The 10664-nt window shown below is 28.1% G+C and overlaps 6 protein-coding genes across 6 annotated transcripts in view, besides 1 other annotated feature; 1 reads left to right on the top strand and 5 right to left on the bottom strand.

Annotated features, from left to right (window-relative positions):
• Window positions 1-628: 628 nt before the first annotated feature.
• Window positions 629-2020, top strand: EHI_185400 (uncharacterized protein; the record flags this gene model as incomplete). Its single annotated transcript, XM_001913973.1, has 1 exon — window positions 629-2020. One exon carries the CDS (start codon window positions 629-631, stop codon window positions 2018-2020), a length of 1392 nt encoding a protein of 463 aa, XP_001914008.1.
• A 775-nt stretch (window positions 2021-2795) lies between these two features.
• Window positions 2796-2904: a repeat region.
• A 261-nt stretch (window positions 2905-3165) lies between these two features.
• EHI_185410 (26S protease regulatory subunit, putative) lies at window positions 3166-4362 on the bottom strand (the record flags this gene model as incomplete). Its single annotated transcript, XM_643986.1, has 1 exon — window positions 3166-4362. One exon carries the CDS (start codon window positions 4360-4362, stop codon window positions 3166-3168), a length of 1197 nt encoding a protein of 398 aa, XP_649078.1.
• A 237-nt stretch (window positions 4363-4599) lies between these two features.
• EHI_185420 (heat shock protein 70, putative) lies at window positions 4600-5538 on the bottom strand (the record flags this gene model as incomplete). The annotated part of the gene is made up of 1 exon (XM_644593.2): window positions 4600-5538. The coding sequence occupies one exon, from the start codon at window positions 5536-5538 to the stop codon at window positions 4600-4602; it is 939 nt and encodes a 312-aa protein (XP_649685.2).
• A 558-nt stretch (window positions 5539-6096) lies between these two features.
• On the bottom strand, window positions 6097-8509 carry EHI_185430 (amino acid transporter, putative; the record flags this gene model as incomplete). The annotated part of the gene is made up of 2 exons (XM_644579.2): window positions 6097-7603; window positions 7956-8509. 2 exons carry the CDS (start codon window positions 8507-8509, stop codon window positions 6097-6099), a joined length of 2061 nt encoding a protein of 686 aa, XP_649671.2.
• Window positions 8510-8685: 176 nt separating this feature from the next.
• EHI_185440 (uncharacterized protein) lies at window positions 8686-9263 on the bottom strand (the record flags this gene model as incomplete). The annotated part of the gene is made up of 2 exons (XM_001913974.1): window positions 8686-9075; window positions 9165-9263. The coding sequence occupies 2 exons, from the start codon at window positions 9261-9263 to the stop codon at window positions 8686-8688; spliced, it is 489 nt and encodes a 162-aa protein (XP_001914009.1).
• A 225-nt stretch (window positions 9264-9488) lies between these two features.
• The window catches only part of EHI_185450 (uncharacterized protein), a gene marked incomplete at both ends in the record, with an annotated part of 2709 nt that continues 1533 nt past the window's right edge, over window positions 9489-10664 (bottom strand). Inside the window, one exon of the mRNA XM_001913975.1 lies at window positions 9489-10650. Coding sequence (XP_001914010.1) covers window positions 9489-10650 — 1162 coding nt within the window. The remainder of the gene's footprint in view (window positions 10651-10664) is intronic.

Consider the following 10664-nt stretch of genomic DNA (forward strand, 5'->3'; position numbering starts at 1 on the left):
AATAATTTATTTGTTATTCTACTAGATGCACATGGTCCAATTGCAACTGCTGTTTCTATTTCTTCATATGATATATTAACATCTGTTTGTATAGTACTGTCTGTGAAACTAGCAATTGTATTATATTTTGTTCCTGGATGCCAACTCAATGTTAATGGATGAAGTGTTTGATTGACAATAACACAAATCCCATTCCGTTGTATTGTAACAGGATTTTCTTCAGAAATATTTTGACGAGGATTAAAGTGAAAACACTCACTACAATTCTTGTCATTGGGATTATATCCTTTCATGCATGACTCACAATACCCATCATATAAACAATTAAAACATCCAACTCCACACAATGACCCATTGCTTATGTAAATAAATAATAGAATTATTATAATAATGTGTTGTGTTGTTGTAACGAACATATTTATCTGATTGGTTGGTTCTTTTTGTTTTTTTTTTATAAATAACATTTGTTTTTTAAAAAACACAATTATATATTTAGAATAACAAATGATAATAAGGAATGAATAAAAAATCAGTTTTGACGAATAGTAGTAAAGAGTCTTTTTTAAAACTCTCAGATAAATACTGTTTGGAAACAAACTCAAAAAAAAAACAAAATAAAAGATTGTAAATGGAAGAGATTGTGCAAAAGGTTGAGAATGAAATTTGCGAATATTGTACAGAAGATAATAGAATATTTTTGATAGACCATGACACTATGAAACATAAGTTGACATTAGGATTAACAAAATATGATGAAGAGTTTGAGGTATATTATGACAAAGACTATCCTAAATCAAAATACTATGTTCAAATGAAAGGAAAGAATAATGAGCATACAGTTAAAAGAACCAACTCAATGATAGAAATTGGGGAAGTAAAAGGGATTAAAGAAGTAATGAAAATATTTCTAGAAAATGATAAAGACGAGAGAAATTATATTAAAAAAAAACAAGAAAATAGAGAAATACAAAAGAAAAAAATGAAAGAAAGAATGAAAGAGGTATATAAAAGAGTTGTTAGTTCAGAAGAAAAAACAAAACTTAATTTTAATACTCAACTTGCATTTCAAATATTGAGTGATGATATTATTGAAATTCATTTAAATAAAGAAAAATATAAATTTGATGTTGAAGCAGTGGGTGATAATCCATTTCATTGGATTGTATCATTTTTTGGATTTAATGATAATACTAACATAGGAAAAGATATTATGAAATTAGAGACGTTATCTACATTAGATTGTATTCAAATGGAGTTTAAATTTTCAGTAACAATGTTTCCAGTTTTTCCACCTGAATATAATTTTCTTGTACCAAAATTGACTAAAGAATCAGTAAGGTGTATTTTTCAAAGTGGGGTATTTGCAGATGAATGTTATAATCCATTTACTAAAATTAAATTATTTAATATTATTTGGGAGTTAATTAAACTCTTTGGAAGAATAGATTTTGGAGTAAATCAACGTAGTGTATTAGACTATACTAATAAAGAATTTTATAATGAACAACAACTATGCAAACCATTTATTGGTCAAGTTACTCATTTGGGACAAGAATTTATTTTGAATAATAAAATTAATAATATTCCTACTAATAATTCAATTCAATTTAATTCTTTTATTACACAACATTGTCCATGTATTGAAAGGTTCTTAGATGGAATGAAACGTGTTCATTTCATTTCAGTTAATGAATCAGGATTCTTTTGTTGGCATGGTACTTCTGATGCATCTATCAAATCAATATGTAGAGAAGGATTTGATCCAATGAGAAGGACTGGACAATCTTATGGAAGAGGAGAATATTTTGGAAAGACTGCTAACATTTCAATGACATATTGCAAAGGGAATTATCATCTAATCTTATGTTATGTGCTTAAATCAGATAAAGTCAAAAAAATTGATTTGGGGTATGTCGTCGATAATCCATCTGATTGGAGTTATTCATATTGTCTTCCATTATTAGTTATTACTTATGGAAATGGAAAACCCGTTAACTTTTTAGACAAAATGTTAAATTAAATCTTCATTTCTTATTTCATTTCTTTTAAAACAATATGTTCATCACATAAATAGTTAACAAAATGATAAAACCTTATATTATAATGTCGAAATAGTGAATAACTTATGTTGTATGTTTTTGTTACTATAAAGACATTAGTACTAGAATAAAAAGAATATAACATATTTCAAAAGTAAAGTTTTTGTTAATACTAAGAAATAAAAGTATTTTTATGGAACGTCATAAATGTTTAATGAGAAAGGATTAATTCAGAGAGAAAGACTAAGTGGGTATGGCGATTCAGAAAAAAATGTCATTAATAGAAATCATTAATATCTACTTATTCAAAAATAGATAAACAATAGAACTAGGGATAAATCTAAATAACTGACAACTTTAAGAAAATATGTATTACACTTAAATAATATTTGTTTATTTTTTTCAGTGATAGAAAACTGTAATTGGTTGGTTTCAATGAACCTATGGCATATAAAAATATACATTATTTTTTCAATCTATTGTTTAACAAAACAATATATATTAATTAAAAAAATATGATTAGTTGAACACCTTTCTTCTTCTTCTTTATTAATTTATTTGCTTACCTTCACTTCAAATTTGTTAGTAATATAATTTGTAGTATTGTAGTTTTTCATACTTTTTATTATTTTTATCAAACAAATGATAATAATCTCTCTACTCCTGTTTATTCAATTGCTTAACTAATTATTCAAAATAACTTTTTGAATCTTTTCATTTATTAAACTTATTTTTTATTTCTTTTTCATCTTTGATTTACCTCATCTTTCTTCTTTTCTTTCTGTATGTTTTTATTTTCTAATTTAGATAATTTATCATTCAGGAAGAGTAATTGTTGTGTTGAATTGTTAATTTCAAAGATTTTTTAAATTTCATTTAGATGATAAAGACAGTTTATAAAAAACGAATTGAGTCTTTTTTTATTTTCTTCATTAGATATTATAGATTTTTGATAATTTAGTTATTCTTAGTTTGATTGAAAGTTAGATGAAGGTATTGGGTAATTTATGTGGTGTTATTATGAGATGAATGAGTAGTAAAGAGTATAAACAAATAGGGTGAAATTATCATTTAAGATAGCTTCATTTTAGATTGAACAAAAGCAAAACGAGAAGTAAGAAAAAAATTATTTCCATAATTGTTGTAATGAGATAGATGCGTTATTATCTTTCTTCATTACTTTAGCAGCAGCTAATTCAAAATCTTCTTGTGTTACATGAGATCTTCTTTCCCGAAGTGCAAACATACCTGCTTCGGTACAACATGCTTTAATCTCCGCTCCAGATGCTCCATCCAATCGTTCAGCAATTTTCTTAAGATCGATTCCACGAACTAAATTCATCTTCTTAGAATGAATCTTAAGAATGTCTAAACGTGCTTCTTCTTTTGGATTAGGAAATTCGATTTTTCGGTCAATTCGTCCTGGTCTTAATAATGCTGGGTCTAAAATGTCTATTCGATTTGTTGCCATTAACACTTTGATATTTTTTGTTGGTTCAAATCCATCTAATTGATTAACTAATTCTAACATAGTTCGTTGAACCTCACTATCTCCTCCTGACTTTCCTTCAATTCGACTAGATCCAATAGAATCTATCTCATCCATGAAAATAATAGATGGTGCATGTTCTCTTGCCATTACAAATAACTCTCGAACCATTCGACTTCCTTCTCCAATATATTTTTGTACTAATTCTGTCCCTGAAACTCGAATAAATGTACAATCCGTATGATGTGCTACAGCTCTTGCTAATAATGTTTTGCCTGTTCCTGGTGGTCCATACAATAATACACCTTTGGGTTGTGCAATTCCAAGTGATTCAAATAATTCAGGATGTTTGATTGGTAATTCAATTACTTCTTTTATCTCTTTAATTTGTTGATCTAATCCTCCAATCATATCATATGTTGAATCTGGTACTTTTTCTACTCTCATTAATGATATTAATGGATCTACTTGATTTGGAAGAACTTTACAAATACTATATGTATCACTTTTTAGTGCTACTCGTTGGTTGGGTTTCAATGCTCTTATGTCAATTCCTGCTTCGACTTTAACAACATATTTTCCTTCTTGTGTTGATTTAACTAATACCTTATCTTTTCCTACAGCTCGTATAACTTCCCCAACTGAACATGACGGTTCTGATAATAATTGAAGTTCTTCTTTCATTCGTCTTACTTGGTCATTTAATTGATTTCTTTTAGAAATTAATCGTCGTTGATTTTGTAACTCTGTACAATACTCATATGTCATTTCATCTATCTTGTGTTTATAATATTTGACCATTGCACTTTCTTCACTTTGTCTCTCTATTTCCATCCCTCTCACTTACTAATTTTGTAGTTCTCTCTTTTTTGTCCTTTTTCTTTTTCTTTTGAAGTTTTTATTTTTTTCTTTTTATCTTATACTCAGCAAAGTTATTGTTATTTGCGGCTGTGATAAAAGAATATAAATTCAATGTATTTCCTCAAAAAGATATAACATTTATTCTAAATATTATTTTATTATATTCTATTCAAATCCTTTTCTACTTTACTGTCACATATTAATTTAATACTAAGGAGTGAGAATGTTTTGTGAGTAAACAAAAAAAAGAAATGACTCACAAAATTTAATTAATGCAACGTCAAGTAATAACACATCTTCTGTTGCTTTCCCTCCGGTTCCTGTTAATATAGCTGCTTGTACTGCTGCTCCATACGCAACTGCTTCATCTGGATTAATACTTTTATTTGGTTCTTTCCCATTGAAAAATTCTTTTAATATCTCAACGACTTTTGGAATTCTTGTACTTCCTCCTATCAATACTACTTCATCAATACTACTTTTATCTATTTTAGCATCTTCTAATACTCTTGAAACTGGTCCAATCGTTGATTTAAATAAATCAATGTTGATTTCTTCAAATCTAGCTCGTGTAATAGATGTATAAAAATCAATTCCTTCATATAATTGATCAACTTCAATATTAGCAACACTTGCACTTGATAATGTTCTTTTTGCTCTTTCACATGCTGTTCTTAATCTTCTAACAGCTCGTGCATTCCCACTAATATCTTTCTTATATTTTCTTTCAAACTCACCAATAAAATATTTAACAAGTCGATTATCAAAATCTTCTCCTCCAAGATGTGTATCTCCATTAGTTGCTTTAACTTCAAACACTCCTTCTTCAATTGCAAGAACTGATACATCAAATGTTCCTCCTCTAAGATCAAATATCAATACTTTCTTCTCTCCTGAACTTTTTTTATCAAGTCCATATGCAATAGCTGCTGCCGTAGGTTCATTAATAATTCTCATCACATTCATTCCTGCAATTGTTCCTGCATCTTTAGTAGCTTGTCTTTGAGAATCATTGAAATATGCTGGACATGTAATAACTGCATTCTTTATTTCTTTTCCAACAAATGTTTCTGCTGTTTCTTTCATTTTACTTAATACCATTGATGAAATTTCTTCTGGTGTAAATCGTTTAACTTGGTATTTGTTCATGAATAAAGAGAGATTTCAGTTGCATATTGTTGTGAGAATGATTGAAGAAAAGAGTAAGATAAGACTGAAATAAAAACAAGTCTATTTGATATACAAGTATGATTCGTTATATATAACAAGTAAAATTCAAATAAGATGGAAAAAGAATTTTAGAACTAGTAAAGAATAATAACAGATCCATAAATGAAATTGGTTCAAACATTGATTGTACTTGTTTTGTGTATTGTTATAGTTAATGCCTCTTGTGCTAGTTGGGCACTTAGAAAATACTCTGACGATTATTTAGAGTGCATGAATAAAAATCCAACAGCTACTGGTAAACGATCATGTTTACGAGATTGGAAATATTCAATAAGTGATACTGATTGTACTGATGAAAAGTTTAAAGAATTATATCAAGAATTTTGCAATGCACATGATGGAGGAGCACTTGTTTGCGATATTTAATTTACTTTTTAATTACCACCTCAGTTAAAAAAAAGAGAAGTAAAATTCAGTACTTTTTCAAGGAGAATATAAAACAACACAAAACGAATAAAGTGCAATTAAAACATGTATTTAGGCAACAGTAAAATTCGTGACTAATTCTTTTATTATAAATACTACTGCAGTGATAAAGAGCAATAATGATATAATAAATACAGCCCCTGTAACTTCAATTCTTGACCATGGTCCACTAAATGGTGTTTTAGTTTTATTGAATTTAGCAATAACTTTTCTTCTTGATAAATAATGGAAAATACATGGTAAAGAGAAACATAACACAAATGAAAATGATCCAGTAACATCAAATATTACTCTTAAACTACCAACTGCACATGTTAAAATGAAAGGTGGAAATGCGGCTAATGCCTTAGTAATAAATTTTGTTCTTTTACTATTTTTATTTCTAAATAATGTTCTCATGTTAGTTGATAATGTTGTTGCTACTAATGGAAATTCATTTGTAAGATTAACAATGGGGAATAATAAAATCATATATTTGATAATTATTGCCCACCATTTAGCTTTTCCTACTCCCCATCCACCTTCATATCCATTATAATCTGCCCATGCCAATGTTACTGGTGATGGTGTTGATGTTGTAAAACACCATGACGTAACTAATGCAATCCCAATATAAATAAAACAACATAATATAATTGACCCTAGTGTGGCAATATGTGAAAACTTCTTTTTATTTAATGGTGCAAGTGCATCAGGTAAATTTTGTTGACATGCTAATGCAAATGCAACATGTGTAAACATTGAACCAAAACCAACCCACCTAAATTCTTTAAGAAAACTAACATCTTCATATGTATTTACTTTTAATTCTATTGGTCCATTTTTTCCTAATTGTACAGCACATGTAATGAACATGATGAGAAATGATACAAATCTATAAACAGTTAATACTAATTGAAGTAACGATTGTTCAGTAAGGTCAATAAATGTAAGTGGGATAACAACAAGTCCATATACAGCTATTGATGTAAAATATGTTACGTTACATTTCCAGTCAAAATGCCATCTATTAGATACATCACACTTCATTGGCTCATTAGAATAAATCAACCAAAATAATGTTGATAGTGTGGAAACACATGTAGCAACATATGCCCATAATGATCCATATGCACTACACATTAATGTAATAGTAGTTGCCCATTTAACTGGTTTTCCTCCCCACATCTGTGCCATAGATGAATAATCATATACCTCATATCCCATTTCACATTTATATTCTCCTGACTCAACTGCCATAGCATATCCATGTGATCTTGACAATGTTTCAATTACATAAATAGCAGTGACACATGATAATATGCAAAATATAAGAATTGTAATTGTTGATAATGGCACTCCAGCTGAATAAAATGCTGAAGGTAATCCAAATACTCCTGTACCGACAATATAATTAACAACAACAGCAAAACATGTTATAAATGAATAAGTATGATACTTTTTATGATTTTGTTGTGGAATAAGTGGTTGTGTGTTACTTTCCATTTTCTTTGATCTTAATTTTCTTTCTTTTAAGTTCTTAAAAATATTAAAAATTTTTTGTTTTTCATTTCTTGTTCTATAAATAATTGTAAATGAATTGTTTTTTAAAACAAAAAGTAATGTCTTATTTTTTCTCTTTTTTATCCTTCTTATCTTTTTTCTCTTGTTTTTCCTTTTCTTTCTCTTTCTCTTTTTCAGTCTTCCAGAATTTACTAAACAATTTGCTTTGTTTTGGTGAGCTTTTTTGTGAATTTGAGTTAGAGTGTCTCGGTGTTAGAGTAGGTGATGTATCTTGAAGTGAAGAGATTGGTCGTGGTATACTAGAACGTGTCCGGGATGAATCTCGTGAAGAGCGGTTAGAATTAGAGTGTTCAATAAGGTTAAATTCATCACAGTAAATTAAATCATCATCCAAACAGGATGATAACTTTTCAAGATCTTCCTGACCTAATTTTCGTTCCAAAGCATCTAATTGTTGAACCAATTCTTGTTGTTCTTTAAATAATTTGTCATATTCATTTTTAAGTAACATATTTTCTGTATCTAATTTATTTATTTTAGCATTATATGCTTGAGTGAATGTATTAATTGTATCCATTGTAGCATGATAAATTTGATAATCATCATAAACGTATTTTTCTAATTTAATTGCTTCTAATAATTGGTTACTTAAATTACCTGGTAATAAGTCTAATATTCCTTGAATATTATTTCTAATTGCATCTAATAAATTATTGAATGCACGTTCCTTTTCTTCTTCACTTTCTTCCTCTTCTTTAACTGTTGCAGGATGACTATCCATATATTTAAACATTTTTTCTCCAATATTTAATCCATTGAATTTTCTAATAGTTTGTTGAAGGTCAATAAGAAAACCTTCACATAAAGAAGTATTAGTGTACAAATTTTGAATGACTAATGCAACAAATTCTAATTTATATAATACTGGTACTAACTGTGTTCTTTTTTCATCATCATACATCATGAGAAATGGGTCATTTACGTTTTGACAAACAGTATATGTAAAGAATAATTCATTAAATATTTTTTCTATTACAACATCTTCTATGTTTCCTTCTCTTAATAGTGTAAAGAATTGATTAAAGAACATTCTAACAAAATCAGGTAAATATTGTGCATTTTTAATAAATTCTTCATTTAAAGTTTGCAGAAAATCTTAGAGATTGTGTCAAGAGATTGTTGATAAGCAGCAATATCTTCTGAGGTAGTAATTTCTTTAGATTGAAAATTCATAGCGATTTTAAACTCTTCACTATAATCACCTCCTAAAATAAGACCATCAATAATTGGTTCAAAGGTATCAAGTAAATAATTTTTAAAATAATAACGTACAAATTGATTATAAAATGGAATGAAAAATGTAGAATATTGGAATGAACTCGAATCAATCATTAATGTGTCAGTACTAAGAAAATCAATATCAATTGCCCAAGTAATTAACTCCATAAATCTTCCATGTGCTTTAAAATAGTCAGAAATAATTCGAGCATATTCAGCACTTCTATTTTGTCGTTGTTGTGTAACAAGCTATTTTTTAATAAATACCTTTCTTTCTTATTCAAAAAAGAAAACAAATTTGAAAAAACAAATGGATTTCAAGATAAAATGAAACAAACAGTTCTGACTACAGCTTCAAGTAGATTATGTCTTCTTGAAAAGAGTAACTTATCAAAATCAACTTTACTAGGAATCTTTTCTTCAACTATTTCATTCATAGATGTTATACTCAATTATTGTTTTAAAGATTCCTCAGTTCATTTTGAACTTTTTGGAATTCAAAAGCCAATTCTTCCTAAAATTCAAATTTTTAATTAGTTTTTTTGGCAGTTTATTTCGAACAGAAAGAATATTTTACATTGACAATAAAAAATAAAAGAATCCACAAATATTTTTCTTATTTAGAAGAACCCTTTTCAGGGCATTTATCGGAGTTGAGAGGTTTAATCTTTTGTTGGACCATCACTTTTTTGTGACTCCTTACTCTCAGAAGAATTATCCTTTTTGTCTGATTGTTCACTGCCAGATGACTCTTCACTGTCAAATGATTCATCGCCTTGGGAAAGATCTACTTCTTTTACTGATGACACTTGACTAGTCTTTGAGCTTCCATCACTTCCACTTCCAGATGTTTCTGAAGATTCAGTTTCTCCTTGGGACTCTTCATGTTCTGTAGTTTCTTCTGGAGTTTGGCAGAAGACATTCTCAGTATCATCAAAAACTTTATTATTCTTTCTATTCTTTAATAAGACTAACTTAGCATAAAGAATGAAAGCAACTAAGAGTATTAAAGCAATAACAATAATAACTCCAACAATTACTATAACTGCAATAGCCCATGTTGGTACTTCTTTAGTAGTTATTTGTGAAAAAATACCTGCTTCATTTGTTCCACATGGATCTTTTGGACATTCAGTTATTGTGTATCCTTTTGGTACTAATGCAACATAAATACGACAAACTTGTGTTAGTTCATATTTTGAGTCTATTGAATTCGTTGGTTCTCCTTTAAGATGATTATTGGATGTGATTGTGAATTTAACTCCAAACCTACTAATAAAGTTTTGGTAAGATGTTCTTAATAAGTATATTGGTCCTTCTAATTCTTTTTCAATTTTAATATTGAAATTCATTGTTTTTATTTCTCGACTGTTACTATTGATTTGAGTACTTGGTCCCATAACCATCATAAAGTCATTTGAGTTAACAAGGAAATTGATTGTTTTTTCATTAAATTCATAGTTTCCACTATCAAGATATAACTGACTATTCTCAATATTAACTTCTCCTAAATTAATTGTAGTTTGTGTGTTTGATATAATTACTCTACTACTATTCTGTAATGTAATAGAATTAAGTGTATTATTGTCATTATTGATTTTTAATGTTAATGGATTAACTCCATCTTTAACTAAAATAGATGTAGTTCCTGGTTTAATTAAAACAATATTTTCAATTGTACTAGTATTTTTTATTCCAATAAATGAAATGTTAGATTCTTTCTGAATAGTTAATTTATTCATTTGAATTTTTCCTACTCTAAACTCTACATTTCCTGTATCAATTTCAATATTTTCTCCTTGAATCTTATCTCCTTCTAATACACTAGTATATGTTTT

The sequence above is a fragment of the Entamoeba histolytica genome, genomic scaffold, assembly GCF_000208925.1.
Source record: "Entamoeba histolytica HM-1:IMSS scf_1104750519113 genomic scaffold, whole genome shotgun sequence".
In the NCBI taxonomy this organism is placed as follows: Eukaryota; Evosea; order Mastigamoebida; family Endamoebidae; genus Entamoeba; species Entamoeba histolytica.